The 20,827-nt window shown below is 41.1% G+C and overlaps 1 protein-coding gene across 1 annotated transcript in view; it reads left to right on the top strand.

Moving 5' to 3' along the window:
• Positions 1-662: 662 nt before the first annotated feature.
• RASEF (RAS and EF-hand domain containing) overlaps positions 663-20,827 on the top strand; it is a 53,827-nt gene continuing 33,662 nt past the window's right edge. Inside the window, exons 1-3 of the mRNA XM_019555390.1 lie at positions 663-1,078; positions 15,828-15,974; positions 17,258-17,348. Coding sequence (XP_019410935.1) covers positions 663-1,078; positions 15,828-15,974; positions 17,258-17,348 — 654 coding nt within the window. The remainder of the gene's footprint in view (positions 1,079-15,827; positions 15,975-17,257; positions 17,349-20,827) is intronic.

Here is a 20,827-nt window from a genome sequence, read left to right as displayed (position 1 = left end):
ACCCAGAGCCGCTGCTGTCGAGGGCAGGGGCAGGGGCAGGGGCAGGGGCAAGTGGTGGGCAGGGATTGCCCACAGCTGCTGGTCGTGCTGTCATGGTCGGCAAGTGGGGACCACCTACAGCCACCAGCGACTATGTCGGTGGCAAGGTGGGGGGGCAGTGACCCCCCACAGAAGTCAGCGATAGCTTTGGCGGTGGCCAATGGGGGGGGGACACGTGACTCCTCTGTGCCCCACTTAAACGTTGCCGATGGCAGAAGTGATGTCTTTTATTAGAGAAACTAGATATTTGCAAAAGAAATAAATAAAAGATATCCCCCCCCGCCAGGAGTTTTGATTCCTTTTGCCTCTAGCCCAGCACGGCTACAACCTGGGTACCTTCTTCTGTTCGGGCGCACACACCTGAAGAAGGGCGTTTGTGCCCGAAACCTCGCAACAAACCGATCTTTCCAACTGCTGAGTTGGTTTAATGGAAGAGAGAGAGCCCGTGGACCCCAAGAGCCTCGTCTGCCTCGGACCTGAGACCAACACAGCTACAACCAAGCATTCCCCGGTGTCGCGGCCGCCGTCCACACACCTGTGGCGGGCCCCGAGCCCCCGCCCCCAGCGCCGGGAGGAGCCGCGGGGCGGGGCGGGCTGTGCCTCCCCTCAGAGCCGGGGCGGGGATGGCGGAGGGCGCGGAGCTGCGCGGGCTGTTCGCGGCGTGCGACGCGCGGGGCTGCGGCCGCATCGAGCGGGACGACTTCGCGGCGCTGTGCGCGGAGCTGCGTGTGCGGCCGGCCGACGCGGAGGCCGTCTTCCAGCGCCTCGACAGCGACCGCGACGGCGCCGTCACCTTCCCCGAGTTCGCCCGCGCCTTCCGCGGCGCCGCCCAGCGCCAGCACAGCCGGCACCACCGCCCGCGCCGCCGGCCCCGCTCCCTCCTCCCCGCCGCGGCGGAGCCGGACGCCGAGCTGGAGCTGGGCCAGGGGCAGGAGCCTGACCTGGAGCTGGACCTCGACCTCGACCTGGAGCAGGAGCAGGAGCGGGCTTGGCGCGACTTCCAGCTGCGACTTGGGGATGAGGCCAGATACATCCCCCGGTGAGAGCCCGGCGCTGCGCGGCGCCCTCCTGCCCGGCGGTCACGGCAGTGTCACTTGTGTGTGTGCGGGGGGAACCCTCAGCCGTGTATGCGTGTCTGTGGGGAGCCCCCAGCCATGTCTGTGTGTGCGTAGGGAACCCCCGGCTGTGGGGGTGCGTGCGCGTGTGTAGGGAGCCCCCAGCCGATAAGTGCTTAAACTGCTTATCCGGGCACTGTCCCCCTTCCCCCCCCGCTTGTGCTCCTCTCCCTGCTTGTTTGGGGTCTCCCCCCTTCCATCCGGTGTCAGCCTCTTGGGGGTGTCCTGTCTGCCAGTGCGTTTAGGAACACTGAGAGCTCCCTGGGTGGCTGCTGGGCACACAGTGCTGGGGAAGAGGGGCTTTTTGGCATGCCATGCTATGCCAACAAGTTGTGAGTTCTTTCTTAGTAAAGGGGAGGGCACTATGGGCACTTCTGTGATGGTGTGGGACAAATGAAATGTCAAGTGGGGACAGCAGGTTGGAGATGTGAAGCGAGTGCACTTGGGGAGGGTGCTGAGCAGATCATGTCTGCCAGCCATTGGCCCTCTGAGTCTGAGGAGCTGATGGGCACTGTGCATCTCTGCCCAGAGACATGAACAGATCAGGGACAGAAGAATGGCTCCGCAGTCCCCAAGGGGAGAGAGATGCTTTGGGGAAAGGGGCTGTGAGCTGGACTGGACCCAGGGTGACATTCATTTGGCAACAGCTGGCTGCACTAGATATGCTACTCTTGCGCTGTCCTTTTCAGGCATCCAGTGCAGCGAGTTGTTCACCAAACCATGTGCTCTCCCTATAGCTTATTTAGTTGGTCTGTAAGGTGCAGACCCTGCCTACTGCCTAACTTGAGACAAAACCAGCTAACTGCCTCTCTCTGGTGTTACCCACCTGGGTTAGTCAGTGGGGAGGGCAGTGCCCTATGCCCCCAAGCAGGGGGAACGAGCCAGGTTTGCTCTAATAAACTGCAAAGCTGGAGAGAGATCTCAGTCTGCAGTCTACTCTCCCTTGTGGAAAGACCTGCAACTTCTGCAGATGAAGCTATGGCTCAAAGATTGGAAGTCACCTCGAGACATATTGGTGAGCTGTGGTAGAGATCATCCTTGAATCAAGAGACTGACTATGACAAATAGGCTGCATCTTGGTTGTTACAGTTCCTGGGGCCACTTTTTCTCAGGGACCAAAAATTTATGCGTGTAAGGCTTGGGAAAGGGTGTGGTGTGCCAGCTCCCTTTTTTAGGCATGTGGCCATTTTTCAAAGTGTGTTGAAACTGGTGGAAGTTTTTACTGCCTTGAATGGGTTTTGGATCAGCCCTGCTCTCTTGCCACTTGCGGAGTTCCCCTAGCAAAAGGAAGCTGTTCTGGCTTGATTCCACCCATGTAAATAACTTTTCTAACAGCAGCAGAGTACCTGATGTCATGCCAAACAGATCAACAGATAGGGCAGTAGGGGGAAGTTTGTGTGAAAATAGACGTGTCAAATTTTATCGCTTAAAAGAAAAAAAAAAAAAAAGTTACAGCTTTTTTTTCCCCCTCACGTGCAGCCATTGCCCCCGAGTCTCCTTGCTTCTGTTTTATAGCTTTCAAAATGCTTTTTTCTCCTCTGCTGCTGTGAGGAAGACCTGAACCTAAGGAAGTGACTGATTAGGCAAAGTGTTGTCAAATTCACAAATCCTGTTCAGGGAAAGTGTTATCAGGAGTTAAACTTCCAGAGGTGACTCTGTCCTTTAAAATGCTGTAACTAGGCAATGAGAGTATAATTAACTAATCTTGTAGTGCAGTCCCTGTGGTGTGATTTCCGGCTCAGATTCTACAACATGGCAACAATTCTCCCACTTCTTTTATTACTGTTTGACTCTCCTGTTTAGGGTCCTAGTCCTGCCCCCACCTCCTGTAGTGTGAATGGATACTAAACAGGTGACTTCAGTGAGAACAGGTTTAGTCCTGAATGTGGACAGCTGGCGAGAAGGAGCCGGTTTCAAAATGAAAATAGTCAAAAACTGTAAAGCTGTTTCTTTTTATTTGTAGGATTCAGAGAGGGCCTTTAATCTCTCTCATTCTTGACTTTATGATTTTTTTTCAACTGAAATGTGTAACTGTCACAAAACAGAAGTTTTTGACATAGGTAGTTTTTTTGGACTTTTTTTTTTTATTCAGAGGAAAGGCTTTGTATGGAAGATATTTTGACCTATCCTAGTCATAGTTTCATACTAGGCATGAAAAGTAAACAGTTTGGCTTGCTTGTTAAGGGTCCCAATCCTATAGGTACACCTATGATTATCTTTTTTCACAAGTATGGTAGCTTAATTGGACTGCTTCCATTTTTAAAAGTGGAGTTCAGAATATTTTTAAAACTGATGACTTATGTGAAAGTGTGGAGGGAAGAAATGTTTTATAACAGAACAAATGCAAAACTTCCTGGTAATAATAATAATACAAGTTTTACACTTGCACAAAATGTCAATGTGTTTCCAGATCATCACATCTTTCATTTTAGACAAATATATTAATCATATGTAAACTGCTTGGGGTTTAATATTGGAGCACCCTTCCCCCCTCTCCCCCCAATAAAAAATGACTCTGAACTCCTTTGGAGATTTGAATCAACTACATATTTAAGTTAGGTTTAAAGGTTTTAATATTAATAAAACAGGACAAATATACAACTTATGTTATGTTAGACCAGGGGTTTTTTGCCTTAGTAAAAATGTGTAGTCATTTTAAGGACCTGATTTTGTGGAGTCGTGCGTGAGTTTGAGTTTAAACATATAAATAACTTAATGTAATTCAGAGGAGTGGCTTGTGAAGAATTAAGTACGTGTATAAGCCTTTGCAGGATTGGGATCTCAAGTGCTACTTTAAATGCACTAACCCAAATAGCAATCAAAAGGTGTATTCTTCATATATTGTGATAAATAATTGTCACATAAACAGATGCATTTTTTTCTTTCCAGACCCTGGGTTTGGGGTTCTTTGTTTCTCTTGTAGTCCAATTTCCTAATGTATTCCTTTAGGTCTCAGTCCTGAAAGTTGATGTGCTTAATTGTCCCCTTCACTCTCAGTGAAGTGCCCCTCACCATTCAGTGGGGTTCTGTGTGGTTGCAGGTGTCCATGTGATGCTCATATGACTCATAGGATAGGATATGGCTTGAAAATGTTGTCCTTAAAGAGTGCAGAGCTTGTCAGTAACAGCAGGGGAAAAACTAAGAGGCTGGCAGCTTGAGAGGCTTTAAAATACTATAGTTTTATTGCATATATTTTTGTAAATATACATACATAGTGGGTTTATTATAATGTGGTTACTGTAAAATTTATTTTAAAGCATTTCAGTCTGCCACTTACTTTCTAACAACCAAATCTAATGGAGAGTTAGTTTGTTATGGGTGAGTTGGCAAATTCAGTGTCTTAGTTTCTCTCTCTCTCTCTCTCTCTCTCACACACAAAAAAAAAAACAAGGTGAAGAAGTTCTTTGTCTACAGCAATATCATGAGCTAAAATAAATGGTCTGCCTAAAGTTATTAAAAGAAAAACCCCACATCCACACACAGCGACTGACTGTTCTTGCTATTTGTACTGAAAGGGTGAATTAAATTACTTAGTTTTATCCTGAATTTGACAATAATTGCCACTTTTTGGCCTGAATAGTTTCTGACACACTTCCTGGTTCTTTTCCTGTTACCTGCCACTTGTCTAGAAAAGTACCTCATTTGAAAATTTGCTTCAGAGTCAATTCACCAATTAATTCAAGACTAGCTAGATGCAAGTGGAGTCACTCAGGAGATGAAAAAATGACTCATGGGTAGTGGTGGCTTGTGAAAGCATCCATCTCTTTATGGTAACAAGCCTATGTCAGTACCTTGGTTACTGTGTTTGCGATAGCAATTGAATGCAGGCCAATTTGTTTGTCTAAAAGGGTGGTAGGAAGGAGTGGGAATAGCTTTGTTCAGTCTGAGTGTAGAGACATGTTGTTTTGATTGTACTGAGTTGCAATTCTAGTACACTGAATGGAGAACGGAAAGATGTTCAAAATGAAAAGGTGGTGATTCGCACATTTCAGATGAAGAATGCTGTACTGCTTCCTTATGGAAACTGCTCCTCTTCCTTTCCAGATTTGTAAACAACACAGAGTGAACTTCCTCTGTGTATGTTCTACAGCTTCACTTGTTAGGTGTGTATTGCTTTAGGTTCAGGAACAGTGCATACTGTTTTTTTTCTTCTTTTCCCCCACTTCAACCACAGGAGGAGAAGCTGGAGCTGTTCTCCAGTTTAGCTTCTCCATTCTAATCCTGTGTCTTGCAGGTGTTCAGATATGTGTAATGTTGCTGATGGAAAACGCTAGGAGCAAAGTTACAAATATGCTTGGTGTTTTGAGCACTAAAATGGTTGGGCGCTCCAGCAGGGATTTTTGACACTTTTAGTTGGAGCTCATTCAATCAGTTTTTCACAGATGCATGGAAATTTAGGGCTGGAAGGGACCTCATGAGATCACTGGGTCCAGCCCCGCTTCTCTGGGCAGGAAAAAAAAAAAGTTTTTTAAACCCCTTTCAGGCAAGACCCAGGATGTCATCCTCCTGCTGAACTTGGCCTTGGCAAAGCTGCGTTTGGAGTACTGCATCCAGTTCTGGGCTCCAGAATTCAGGAAGGACATATGGAGAAGCTTGAAAGAGTCCAGAGGAGAGCCATGCGTGTGATCAGAGGGCAAGGGAGTAGGCCTTATGAAGAGAGGCTGAGAGCCATGAGACTCCTCAGCCTGAAGAAGTGCAGGCTCAGAGGTGACTTGGTGGCAACCTATAAGTACATAAGGGGTGTGCATCAGGATCTGGGGGAATGCCTTTTCACCAGAGCACCCCAAGGAATGACAAGGTCCAACAGTCACAAACTCCTGCAAGACCATTTTAGGCTGAACATAAGGAAAAACTTCTTTTCTGTTCGAGCCCCCAAGGCCTGGAATAGACTCCCCTCAGAACTGGTGCAAGCACCTACAGTAGACTCTTTTAAGAAACATTTGGATGCTTATCTTGCTGGGATCCTTTGACCCTAGCTGACTTCCTGCCCTTGGGGAAGGAGGCTTGGACCCAATGATCTTACGAGGTCCCTTCCAGCCCTAATGTCTGTGAAATGAAGTGCTCAATCTTTACAGACGTTGGGAAAACCAGGTGCAGCTAAGGCTCTGCCTCTTCTGGGCATGTGCTGGGCTTGGCATAGGACTGTGCCAAATTTAAAGTGAAGCATTCCTTTTGGTTTTTTCCTCCCCCCACCATGTCTGCAAGCAGCCTTACTGAAAATAATAACCAGGTTTGTAGAATAATTCTTTTAGAGTTGAATACTGATACCACACATTTCCTTTGTAATCCAAAATTCCATCACATGACATTTTTTATATACTTAATTTTGACTTTCTAATATTGCATTATGAGCTTAGATAATGCTAGTTAAAACAGTATAACTAGAACGCTTTTCTAATACTCTAGATTAGGGGTTGACAGTGTGTCTAGTGGGAGGACCAGAATAATTTAGCTCAGGTGGGAGGGGGACATACATTAGGACCCAGCTGTTTTCTCACCCTGCTTCTCTGTGCTCTTTAGATGCCATATGGTGCAGCACAGTGCAGGGAGGAGTCCACTCGCTACAAAATTCCACTGAATCCTGAAGGCTTTATGGGTCATAGGTTGCTAACCCCTGCTCCAGATACGGGTTTTAACAGTGCACTGTCAGTTGAGCTAGACCTTGGCTAATATGCTGTAATATGTCCAAATCTTAGTTAAGACAGGCATTATTGCCCCAGCTAAAGGAAAAATGGGCAGGAAATAGCAATAGTCTCTGCCAGTCTTACATGACAAAGGAACAGTTAATAAAATATCTGTTGAGAGGGTCTCAAGGAAGTTTTTCATAGCTGAAGCATCGACAGATGAGTTGGATAAGACTAATTATAGGTAAATATTTGCAAAATTGGGATTTAAGATATGCTCCTTATTTCACAGAGTTTAGGATTCTTTCATTTGAATGACACATTTTCCCACAACTGTTTTATTTTATTGTGTGCTTGAAATGATGATAAGCCTCATCTAATACCCATGGAATTCAAATATAGCTTGTCAATTGCTTTCAGTAAGTGTTGGATGAGGACCTATTTGAGTAAATGTAACATTGCTAGGTACAAAATAAATCTTAATTGTTTTTCATTATACTGACCAGCCTCCCAATCAAATCTGTATCCAGCATAGTAGGTAACGTTAGAGGTAACTATATCTGCTGGAAAGTATTGTATCTTTCTGTGTACTGCATGACATATTTTGAAGTTAGTTTATTTTAGCCACCTTTGTTATGGGACACATCTTGCCCCTTTATGGTTTGAAATCTTGATTGGAACAGCTAATTTAACTCGGATTGTAAAGGAGCCTTCCGAGCATATATTGCTCTTGCCTCTGCTTGTAATTAGCGAGACACATAAATGCTCTGCAGTGGTGTCTCCTTCGAAAAAATTTTCTTCCCACAGATTTCAAGGGTAAGATTAATCAGATACTTGCATGAGACAACCTCTGAGAGTCAAAGTATTGTTTGCCTTTTAAACCTTTATATACGCTCAGTGAGCAATTGTGCCACTAGCATAAACGCTTGGAAGTTTTTCCAGGCTAGCAACTTAATATAATGAGAGAAATTTGATTTTGATGGAATTGCAGAGTTTTGGGTTATGCTTTTCATTTAAGACAAAACTGCTCTGTTTATGGTCAATCAAATGTAATGAGTAATTAAACACGAGAGACAGCAGTGGTCTTATTTTATATGTAGTGAATCACCAACTGGAAGATAGTTGTGCAAGCCTTAGAAGTGTTTGGTTTTTTTTAGAAGTTCCTTTTTGTTGAGGCATATACTGTACATCAGATTATACAATGAAGGGTGTTTGACTCTCAGCATTTAACTTTTGGTATCTGGTCAACCCCACACTGACTGAACTTTAAGTTCCCAATAATAAAAGACTCCCCCCTGCTGCTCTTTTATACTTGCATAAAAAGTGTAGCAATTGGTTCTTTCCTTATTCAAAACAAAGAATGATCCAGAGCCAGCTGACACCTTGGGAGAAAACTTGGAGCTGCCAATGGTGACTATCAAGTGGCCACAACTATTTTTTGTTCCTGACAGGAGATGTATACAACTGAAACGAGGCTTTCAAAAATTAGCTCTAGGGCTTTTAGTCGGAAGGATTTGTCTACATGGAGGATGTGTTCTGTATTTTTGTATTTTTGGACTAAAATTAATGCCTACATTTACACTGTGCAATTCTTCCTTTTAAGTTTTCTGGTGAGTCCATTTTTAAGGGACTAAGTTCATTTTGAAACTAGTCTGAAATAATGCTTTGCATCTGTATTTTGAATGAACTACTTTGTTTTCTCGAGCTTGTCTACCTGACGTAGTCTTCATGGCTATCCCATACTATGCTGATAGACACCTACATGAACTGCAGTGTTTTAGTCCACTTACATACTGATGTGTGTAAAGGTTTTGAGCCTGTGATGATATAATCTCAGAACTGGATATCCTTCTCAGTCTTATAGTAGTTGCTGCTCATGCTTCCATGTAGGTCTGTGGAAAGATCATGGATTTCCCTGTGGTCGAAGGGGAGGAGACTCTCCATTTATGCCTTAACACCAGCTGTTCCAAATGCCAACATATGAGTGTATATTGAAATGGGTGACAGAAAGAGTTACAATCAAGTTGCAAAATAAATGAGCTCTAGCAGCATAATAATAATAATAATAAAAAGATAAGCCACTGAAGATAGTAACAAAATATCTGGAATTGATACAGATGTATGCAGTCCTTCTGGAGAACACTTTAATTTAGCCTCACTGCTTTGTCATATTTTTCGGCTGATGAAGACCATGCATACTGGGAGCAGAAGTATACTCTCCATGCAGAGTATACTGCAGTATATGCTCTGTATCCTGAGACATAAGAGCTACTATGCCCCACCATTGCTGCAGCTAATCATGATGATTTCTTCCTCACCTTTCTGTACTCCAAGGCAAATGAAACAGGCAGAAATCCTGAGCTTGTGTATGCTTGTGACAAGTACAGCGCATACCTGTGCTGTCAGCAGATTAGGCATGTATGCCACATCTTCAGTGCTATGTTCCATGAAGTTTGCATAATTTTTTGTTCATGTTTGTTTGCTATTATATTACAAATGGGTATTGTTGTTGCACTACTTGATGCTCAGTATAAATTCAATACTGTTGCATAAAATCACATAAGCCATACAAATAATGGAATGCCCTTTCATCAACATATAAAAACAACAACCTTTTATTTAACAAAATCTATGCACAGGTCAGTGGAATCCTCATAAAACATGTAATAAACTTTGATTTCAGCATTTAGCTCCTAGTCTTAAAGTAGATAGCAACATGTCCCTTGTCGTTTGCATGAGTTCTTCATAATATTCTGAAAATCTGTGCACCTCTGCCTCCCATCTTTGAGTGAGGGGGTCTTCTTTGCTCTTCTTCTTAAGATGCTATGAATGGATTCTCAGGGTGTGGACAGACATAACACTTGAATTATTCCAAGAATGTCCTTGATTTGGAAACTAGTTCACAATTGTCCTGGGTCGCATTGTCCACATATGCACTGCTAAGGGTTCTAAGTAGAATAGCCACCTTTTAGGCAGTGTGTTGCTGTGACTACTAGCCCAATTGCAATTTCCTTCTTCCTCATATAACTTTGAGTTTAATAAAGATCCATTCCTATACTTTATTGAAATCTGTGTGGTGGGGCTCTGACTGGGAATGCCTAGGTGTATGTGTAGGGTGGGAGGGTGCTCTCTGTACCACTGCTACTATGTGGTTGGGACCAGTTCTGTGCTGTATTTAGAGAGCTGGTTAATTTCTTTCTACTGATTGCACTTGACCAGGTTTCTGCACACCCTGGCTTTGTTTGGGTTGGGGAGGGCTGCTTCTGTATCCACCCCTGCTTCTGTATCCTTGGGGGCTTAGGGTGCAGCCTCTGCTTTTAAAGAGCTGATTGGTTGCCTTCCATCTATGGTGGTGGAGTAATTAGTCAGTCCCCTAGACAGCTAATCCCCAGACACACAGAAGCAGGAGTCCAGGCAGCCTCCCCACACCTACTCATTTCCCATATCAAACAAGCCTGTGACATGTGGAGCCCTGGTCAGATGCCACCAACCCAATGAAATGGAGAAGCTCATTAGAAGTGGTGGAGGGCTGCTCCTGGGACCCCCAGCCAGAGATGCTGGGGCAGTAGAATTATGACTGTGACAGAGCAGCCAGTTGCCATACAGAGGAGGGGAGGGATTGATGTAGGGAAAGAGGAGGAACTGTGCAGTGTGGGATGACTAGAGGACCAATCAGACAGTAGTCATGGAAAACGTGGTGCCTGTACATAACACTGACCTGGTTTGTGGAGAACTGGTTCAAAATAATATTCATCTAGGTACATTTTAAATAGTTCAGGAGATTTAAACCATTCTAAAATGGCATGTACATCTGAATGCTTTTGGTTTAAACTGTGGAAGATTTCAAGAACAAAGTATCAGGTAGCTATCCCACAGTGTGCTGCAAGTAACACCTCAGGACACCTGGAGCCCAACAGTGGGATAAAGCACCAGTGCATGCCTGTATTGGTGTTTGTACTTGAGTATCAAGTAAAATAATAGAACTACAAAACCATGTTACACAAGGACACAGGCACAATTTTTTTCTAGTTTCCCCAGACAAAAAGACACCATTTCATTCATAGCCTAATACTGCAGGCCAGATTCCAGACCAGTGTAAACTAGCATAGTTCCATTGGCTCCAACGAAGTTATAATGATTTATACCATCTAAAGATACCTTTAAGCCGCCTTTCTTCTCGTTCCTCCTTTTTCTGTGTGAGACTATTAACTGTAAGGTCGTGGGGGGTCTTCAATTTAATTTCATTTCATTTTTGTAAATCTCTGGGCAACTTTGCTCAGACTAGCCCATACATAGAATTATACAAAGTTTAATGCATTATAGTTTCCTATCAGTTACCGGTAGATTTAAAATCTTAATGAACTTGGCATAATATTAGAGTGAAAAAAATCTATGTGGAAATAATTACAAGGAAAAAATCATAGCAATATCTAGTGATTTAAAAAGTTCTGTTTCATGTAGGCAGTGCTAATAGGGAGCAAGTACAAGAAAAACACAAAATATTTCACAATTCAGCCTTTAAAGCATGTGAGAGAGACAAAAACATAGACTAGATTTTTCAATATGCTCCCAATATTTAGTCATTAGCGTTATTATGAAATGACTGTGAAACTGAAAAATAGTCTGTCCCTGATTCCAGTTATACTTATGTTAGTATAAATCAGGAGTAACTCTACTGAAGTACACTTAAATTTACTTGGCTATAAAACTGCAGGATAAAATCAGAGAAGTATAGGATCTGAGTAATACCTGTAGTTTATTAAGTCCTTCAACCATTATGGTTAGCATGAGAATTCCCCTGTACATTGTGACTTTACATTCATAGGACCTATTCATACAGATTTACCAATAAAATTAATAACTTCAAGCACAGTTTAAATTGGTTTGCGGCTAAACTGAATTCCAGGATGCTTTGATGTGTCACTGTGGGTTAGGTGACCATCCCTTAAAATCATGTCAAAAACAGTGTTCAGTCTTAGGCTTCTGTCCGGTTTAGCTCTAAGGCTCCATCAGCACTGGCTGGAGAAACTGCTTTAGCCACAACTGGATATTAGCGTGCTGATAGAGATGGGTGTGTATTAGTATGGATCTGATGTTTTCATTCCTCTCCAACTTTTGTGAATTTTGTTCAAGCCTGAAGCCTGATGCCTGAAGCAAGGTATTGTAGGGCAGGTAGATATCTGTGCCCAGAAGTGGATTTTCATTTCATTGCAAGTATTTTGGTCCAGGACTTTAGGACTATAGTTTTTGGGGAAAAAACAGCTGACAGACCTTGAAGGCATCACAGAGATCTGGTTTGTAGTGGTAATGAATAACAATAATATATTTCATGTTATTTTTAAAATAGCTGTTCTGTGCCTTAATGTTTATGGGCATCTATTGGTGTACATCTTTTTGAGAGTCAAACTTGCTGTTTTGAAGAGGAAGGGACCCAAACCCCTTAACATCTTTAAAGATTTTAAAAAGGGCTGATCGTATAGCTATATTTTTTTATGAATTTAATCAAAATTGAAATAAAGCATCCTGCTCACTCCTCAGGTTCTATTGTAGCAACTTGAACAGCAAAATTTGGGTATGCACAATGCACTGCTCAGGCATAGGCAGAGACCCAAAATTACCTCTAAAGCTTGTTTCAGAAACTAATTTTGGATCATTAACAAATTACAGAAAACTGTGATCTAGTTGTAGAGAATTGGGGCTAAAATAGGCATAATGAATCAATTATTTTTTCCTTAAAGCTTATCTGCCTTATTTTAATTATGTTGGCAAAAGATCAGCGTTTAACAAATTCAGAAATCCCTTTCATAACAGTCAAACACTCATTGCATAATAATCTGTGCTATGTGAGACTTTGTCCTTTTGAGGAATTTTTAGATGTTATAATGAGTTTGCTGTTAATAATCTCAAAAGTGTGATTTTTAGATATTTGGGATGATTAAAGCATTATTCCTAATGGTTCTAATTTGTAAATATATATTACAGCTTGCTTGTGGCATAAGTTGTGACATGGAATCATATAAAATGTGATACTAGTTTTTAATTCCTTCTCTGTTTTTCTTTTGCTACTCTGAGCTGTTGAGTCATGTTTTTAATTAAGAACTCATGCAGAATTGTCATAGGAGTGTTCAGGTAAGTGTCATTGAAAGTCCCAGCTGTTGATTTCAATTTAAAGGGCCTCTCGGTGGCTATTGTTGTTCCTCTAAGGGTCTTGAGCTGCTGTAGTTGTGTGGGTTTTGTTTTACCTCTTCAACCTAACTGGCGCTGCATAAAAGTAGGCCACTAGGGTGTTCTAAATCTTCTCTGACAGCTGTAATTGGGCCACTGAGGAACAATGAACATAAAGAGGTTTTTGGTTCACATAGCCGGAATAAACTCCTGTAACAGCTACCTGATTTCTGACGACAGCCTCTAAAACAGAGCACACCCACTCACAGACTGACACACACAGTGGTAAAGCAACATTGCTTTCAGCTTTTGTTCCTTGGATTTGTTTGTTCAGTTTCTGAAGTCAGAAAACAGAAAGCTGACAGGGGAGTGGCAGTGACGTTACTGGAAAAGGAACAAAAAGCAAAACTGTAAAAATAAGTTATAGAACTCTACCCGAAATTCATAGATTTTGTAGGTAAAGGCCAGTTTAGTTGATTGATTTTTTTTTTTTTCTTTCATTTTTTTTTTTTTGGTTCCTAGTTTGTCAGCAGAATGCATTGTAGCAGTATAGACGGAATAGCAAGCAAGCACATACAGTGCAATACAATGCACCAGAGACACTGTAGTAGTAATATTTTACATGTATATAGCACCTTTTATCCTCAAGGATCTTTAGGATCACAGCACACCATAAATTTACACAAATGCCACTACTAGGCTGGAGGACAGTAGCTAGCTAGGGCTGAACAATAGTGGGATAGAAGGAAGCTGAGTATTTCTTTGCTAAAGATGCCAGAGCATACCTTTACACTTAAAGCATATTATATGACATCTCATATTTAGATATAGCTGACAGATCTACAGCTGGTAGTAGAATGGTATAAATGTATGCTTAGGGAGCAAACTGAATTACTTTTGCCTATGTTTGTGTTTGCTTCCTAGCAAATAGGTTTATTGGTAGGAATGTTCATAGAAATTGTAAATCTAAAACTAGTAGAGAATATTTGAAGAATGTGGATTTCAAACGTGTGTGTGTGTGTGTCTACAGGCTGATTCAGAAGGGTTATGCTGGCGTCTTTGGGGAGGCAGAAATATGTCATTAGACCTGTACGTCTAGTCAAACTAACTATAACAATTCGAATTTGGAATATCACATACTCTCAACATATTGTTCGTATGTTACTCACGGACCAAGATTTTACAGAATTTTGCTGATTAAGAATTAATAATGGGTGTATGGCTGAGATGTGATTTGAGATAAGGGAAAGAGCCTTATCTTACTGAGTCATTTAGTCACGACATTCTGTTTGTTCAACTTTAGCATTCTCCTCCCAAAGACCCACATATCCTCACTTATCATGCTGAATTTGTCTCATAGGGATAGAGAATTCTGACCCTCATGGGACTTGATAAGCAAATTTTCACACACTTGCTTTTATTTGGGGTTCAGTCCTTCAACTTCTCCACCTTCAGTGTCCACCTCCCACTTTTTATCTGTGTAACTGGAGTGCAGATTCTCCCGATGGGTTCTGCCTTTGTGTGTAATAGCCAATGTAACCAAGTTATACTAACTGTTGAGACTTCTAGGTCCTATTGTAATAATGTTTCCTATACTTGAATGTATAATGATCCAAATAATAAAAGTAGCATGCGTGTAACACAGCTGTTGTTCCTGGTGTTATGGTTGGAGAGTTCATGGAGTAGACTATGTTCTTTATGTAGTAAATCCTGAATAATGGTCTCCATTCTTAAGCTGTTCTTTTGTGGGGGGGGGCACGTTTTTTGGGGCGGTGGGGGATTGTATACTTTGTGTTTGCATTACACCAGTTTTGATGAGAACAGTCAGAAATGCTTATACACTATCTCGGAAGAAAATCCAAAGTAAATCAGAATGCATCTCTTGTTATCCTACACTTTGGCAGCTTTTTATTAATGTTATTTCCTCTAATGGTTTTAATGACCATGCAAGTACAATATATTTTTTTCACTTTCCTTATGTGGATTATCCACCATTTCTTTACATGAGCATTATATATAGAAATACCCAGTTATAAAATATTATCAGTGTTTTATTCTATCAAATAGAGGAGACTGTTGGGAGTAAAGTTATTGGAAATGGAATAATTTACTAAAAACTGTGATTTTTATAGTCTGAGTTCCCTTACCGTTTACTTCCTAGTGAGATAAAACATGTTGGTCACTATTTATGTAAGTTCTGGGTCCCGGTATCTTGACATTTACTTCCGACCTTATGCCTTACATGGCAGATTAAATGACTGGTTATGGCTTACTAGGTCACTACTTAGCATACCATCAGAGAGCATGTCAATGCTGCAGTCAAAAGGTGTGATTGTACCTTAGCTAGCTTTAAACTAGCCTGCTTGAGAAGTGCTAGTGTAGTTGCAGCATTATGGAGTCACCTCATGTTTTCCTTGGATTCTCAGGTTTGTTTTCAGATGGCACTTAGCTCTGTATTCCCTCAGCAATATTCTTATTTATATCTAAGGTAGCGTGTTTAAAGATAAGTTGGATAACTCCACAAAAATTGCAGAGACATATTTTTACCTGCATTGTGTTCATATCCTCAGTTTTTGTTTCTCAAGGAAGGCATATTAAATGTGTTAAACTTCTAACTTAGATTCTTAAGGTATCATCTTTTTTCAATTTATGTTGCAACCTCTCCAAGTTTTTCACTTGGAGAATTACAGGGCAGTGAAAAAACAGGAAGGATGAAAGTATCTCAGAAAAGAGCATCATTGTATTATAACGTGTATTTTATTTGTTAATTTTTTTTAAACCTGAAGCAGAGGAATGAATGTTTTTATTAGGAATGTATTTTTCAAACCTAGTTTGGCATGTTTGTACAATGGAGCATTTCTCTCTCTCTTCTTTCCTCTCCTAGGCAAGAACAGGCTAGTGTTCTGTATCAGAACATCAACATAGTAGAACCAAGATTAATTCAGCCTTATGAACATGTCATTAAGAACTTCATCCGAGAGATCAAACTTCAAAGCACAGAGATGGAAACCTTAGCTGTGGCTGTGAAAAGGTACAGGGAATTGTCAAAAGAATGAATGATTGTGAAGTATGAAAGCGAGTAGGACAGTGGGTGTGTTAAAGTTGCTTGGTATCAATGGAAAATGTGTTGAACAAATATTTCCTCAACTGATGAGTTCAAAGAATCACAATTGATGTATACACACTTGTATGTGCATATACACACAGTGACTTGAAAATGATTCAGAATTGAGTCACTGTAGTTATTCTGTAAGGGGCGACTGGATCTTAGACAGTCAGCCCGAGGAGAGTGCATGCTAGGGCAGAAGGTTACCAGAGTGTAAGCCAAGGTCAAGCTAGATACCAGTCTGAGTACAGGCTATCAAGCCAAAGTACAGGACAAGGTTATGGTTAACTGATCCAGGGTGGAAGGTCCAAGAAAAAAATAGGAATATGCAGAAGGGCTCTCCTAGAGGCTCAGCACAAGTCACAAGCCAGAGATACAGCGAGGTGATCTGTTGCCCAGGTAGCTTTCTGTTGTCTGGTGTAAGCTTATATAGCCATTGTAGGCAGGGCTTCTCCCTGAGAGATGACTCAGACTGAATGTCAGATTACCTCCAGTTGGGGCCTGGGACCAGTTCAACTTCAGCTGGGCCTCAGCTCATTACATACACTCATGTTATATATACCTTTCCCCCAAAAAATTAGCCTTCCAAATCAGGGTGCATGTCATAAGTAGATCGGGTAATTTTCTGCCTAGAATAAAAGCATGGAGGTGCTGTAATATGGTTGCCATGTTTCTTTCTCTTCTCTCCAGTAGCCACATGGAGGGGAGGGGCAGATGGTGGCAGATCAAAGGCAAGTGCAGTGGTGTGAGTCCACCTCACTTTGATTTCTGCTCCACCCAAAATTTAAAACCAGCTGCCCAGAAGTAATTACATTTCTATTCAAGCAGTCCTGAGGGAGTCAGTTGATTTCATGACTCATTATCTACCTTATTCCTGCTAATTGCTCTTCACTCCATAGGTGTTAACAGCTCTGTCACCTTTTTAATGGTCTTGATGTTCCACTAATCAAGCTAGACCTTCTGCAGTTTTGCTGTCTGTTAGCTACTTGTGGTCTCTTTTCTATTTTACAGTCCTATAGACTGTTTTTAGCTCTTTTCAAACCCATGGAGTCCAGTCTTCAATAGCTACAGTTTTAGCTTTGGGCTAAGACAAATGTGTTCACATTTGCAGGTATATGTTTGGGTTGGTAGGGACATGTATGTATTCTCAAATTTCCTTTGATGTCAAGGAGTAACTCCTTTAAGGTATATTTACCTTTAAATTTTAGAGCTCAAGATAAAGCAGCGATGCAGCTCAGTGAACTGGAGGAGGAGATGGATCAACGGATACAAGCTGTAGAACACAAAGTCAGGAAAGATGTGAGTATTACATAATGATTAAAGTGCTCTTGCTCTGTTGTAAGTCAGTGGCAAGATTACTATTGACTCTTGACTTCATCATGGTGCAAGAGGTAGATCTCAAGTGCAATTTTTTCAACTTGTTTTTTGATGTTTAATTGCTTGTGATACATCTTTGTGCTTGGTTTGCATGGTGCCTTAAACTGAATATGTGGTATGCTCCAGTTCCCATGATGGCAATCAGTTGATTGCCAACATAGGGATTAGGTAGCCCAGGGCCTCCAAATAGGCTGGGGCTGCTCAGAGGTCTGCAAGTGCTTGGTGGGGAAGTCAGTTGGTTTCCCCCTCTTGAGAAGCTCAAAGCTGTGGGACTGCTAGCATATGGTTTTGCAAGTACTGAGCGTTGAAGCACTACTTTGAGACCCATACTCCTGGCAACTCCATGCAGGGCTTCACTGTGAGTAGCTTTCCACTTAGCAGTGCACAAAGAGCCTGGGATCTCAATCCTGGACTCTGTGTGTTGGCAAATTTGAAGAGTGCCTTTAGCTGCACTGACAGGATGCAATTGGATCTTACCCTGATCCCCAAAATTTTGTCATGCCATGTGGCATGGCAGAATGCTCTATTGTTTGAATCCAGGATCAGATCTCATTGCGCCATTAAATTAATGTCTTCCAGAGGCTATGGTGGAGCCCAGTGTAACACAGTAAAAGGCGTAAAACAATGCAGTAAACCATATATACTCATTCTGTCTGCATTATGTCATTTTATGTTAAATGGCTAATAGTTGTAAATAAAAATTTATTTAACTGCATAACATGCTTAAAAATAAATTTGAATTAATTTGTACTAATGTATGCATAATAAATGCATCAGATTATTTTGTTGTTATTAGTATTTTATTTGTTAGAACCCACAGCATAGCAGAACCTACTTACATACTGGAAAATCCAGTCTCTTTTGCCCAATAGCACATAATATGATAAACAGCTGAATACTACTTAGCAATTTTATCATGATTGGTTATTTGATCAGCTGATATATCAGAGTAAATGAGATTCTGATATTCATTCCTAAGTCATTGTCCTGTAGCATGTACACACAAATCCTTCTAATAGATATGATAAATCAATGATTTTTAGTATCAGTTTTCTAGCTAGGTGAGACCAAATAATGATGTAAAGGTCTTAAACATCTGAACACTCTATTATTATTATTATTATTATTATTATAATAATAATATTATTTAATGTATTAAATAATACATTAGTATTGTTAGTGTATTATAATATTTAATGAAAATGCAAATTACAAGATGGGCACAAATATATATCCTGCTGGAAAGATATTACACATTTATATCTAGAAAACAAGTATATTAGTTTTAAAATTTTTTTCTCTTGACAAAAAGCAATAAATTGACATGAGAATCTCAGTAACTATAATACTATAAAAAGATGAACAGAAAATATGTATGTATTTTATCAAAGAGCAGTGACAAGAAGAATTACAATTATGCAGTTTGTCCTGTCTGGTGCATAATGTCTACTTAAATGCAATGGTCCATGTTATATAAAAATAGTTCTTCATGATTAAGCAAAACCCTCATAGGTTGGGTAACAAGTACATCTTATTTCTGAATGTAGGTTATGATCTTTTTTGTAGCAAACATTAACCTAACAAATATGAGTGCTTGGACATCCTAGAATCTTACAAATGACAATCTTTTGAGAGGCCTTTGGTGAAATCCTGGTATTAGCAAATTTAACAAGAACATTCACGTTAACTTCAGTGAGAGTAGGATTTTATCATTCATGCCTAGATACATGCGTCTGGGATGGGCTGATTGCTCATATCATTCTTTAAATTGTTACTCCTGAGCCTTCATTTCAGTTCCTAGTATCACATAGTTTTAAAAGGTAAAACGCCCCAAGAATAAACGTATCATATAGAGATATTTACTTTGTGGGATTGAACCAAGTCATAAACCTTAAAGATTGCAGTGTACATTTTATTGTTTCTGATGGGGAGCTAGCTTATGCCATAGTGACACCTTCCTCCATGTGGTAATATTTGTATTTTGCGTGCAGCCTGCCCTCTTGTTGCTGGAAAGCAAACCATTCCTGGGCAAGTCATACTTTAGGAATCTATACAGGTGCAAAAAGTAGGTAAATCCAATGCAAGGATGGGCAAGTCATAATCTCTCCTGGCTAAAATTTAAACATATCAATTTTCATTTATAAATAGCATAGCATGTTAAGTAAAGTTGAAGTCTTTTTTGTCTGCTTCCACATTAACATTTGACAACTCCCTCATCACCTGCCAGTTATGATCCCTTGCCAGACTTCAAGTTTGTGTGGTTGTAGGAGTTCTTACTTAAGTCACAGAGAAGCTCTGCAGTGATTTTGATGTACTTGTGTCTAGGAATAAGTATATCGATATTATGAATAAAAGAAACTTTATAGTAATACACTTCAACGTATGCTCAAAAAGTCACCCCCTCCACTGAATCCCTCACAAAATAAGATGCCATTGCTATCCTTTGACATGCTTAAATCTCCCTTCTCCTCCCCTCAAAAATGAAAGGAGTGATACTGATATTGTTGTACTTGTACCTAGACAAGGCTGGGATAGACATTTTTTTATAAAGCAAAAATCAATATCTATTTATGACAGACTAATGCCATTACTAGCAGATTACATACAAAACTGTGTATGTCTAGTAGGAACCTGATTTGAAAAATTGATTATGTCCTTGGAATATATGTGATAATATTAGGTGACCCCCCCATCACCCTGTTTTACTACAGTGCTAAGAACATTAAATAATATGTCTTTGAAATTATTCTGTTTGTATTTCATGGTTAAGTACAGACAGCCAAAAAAAGTGTGGCTTAGTCAATTCAGTCTTTGCAGGTTAGTCTAAGCTGTGTAGATTGACCTGATAAGCAGGTGAACAGACATTCACTTTTGATTTGGGAAATGTAGCCACATGCCTTCAGTGGCCCGGACCAGAAACAAGGGGGCACTAAAGCATACCTCTCTACTTGGCTGGAGGAGACAGCTTGGGCCAAGTCTAGCCTGTCTACTCGGGGTCGGGAGGTGGGGTCAGGGGGAGGTCTTGCAGGAAAGGTACAAAACATCCTTGGATGCTGGGAGACTGTGAGTTAACTGGAATCTGGAGGGGATCTGGGACAGAAGTTCAGTAAACCGATTAACCTAAATCAGTTAAGTCTGATACTATGTCTATCCATGTTTATCTTAATTTGGTTTTGGTCATTTTGGAAGCAGTTTATGTGCACTGAACTTCTACTGTGTTACAGATTTGAACTGGTTGCCCATCACTTATACCAGTTTACGTGTAATTTCCAGGGATCCAGGTTTTTTTTGTTTGCTGTGGAAAAACACAGATTTTCTCCTTCAGAGGAGAAAACCATGAGAAACCGCAGGTTTTTGTTTGCAGGCTGGCAGACTTCCAGCATGCAAGGAACAGCTTGGGG

This window comes from Crocodylus porosus, unplaced genomic scaffold (genome assembly GCF_001723895.1).
Source record: "Crocodylus porosus isolate Cpor-Errol unplaced genomic scaffold, CroPor_comp1, whole genome shotgun sequence".
Taxonomy (NCBI): domain Eukaryota; kingdom Metazoa; phylum Chordata; order Crocodylia; family Crocodylidae; genus Crocodylus; species Crocodylus porosus.
The sequence above is the reverse complement of the archived record's forward strand: the minus strand, read 5'-3'. Positions and strand labels throughout refer to the sequence as shown.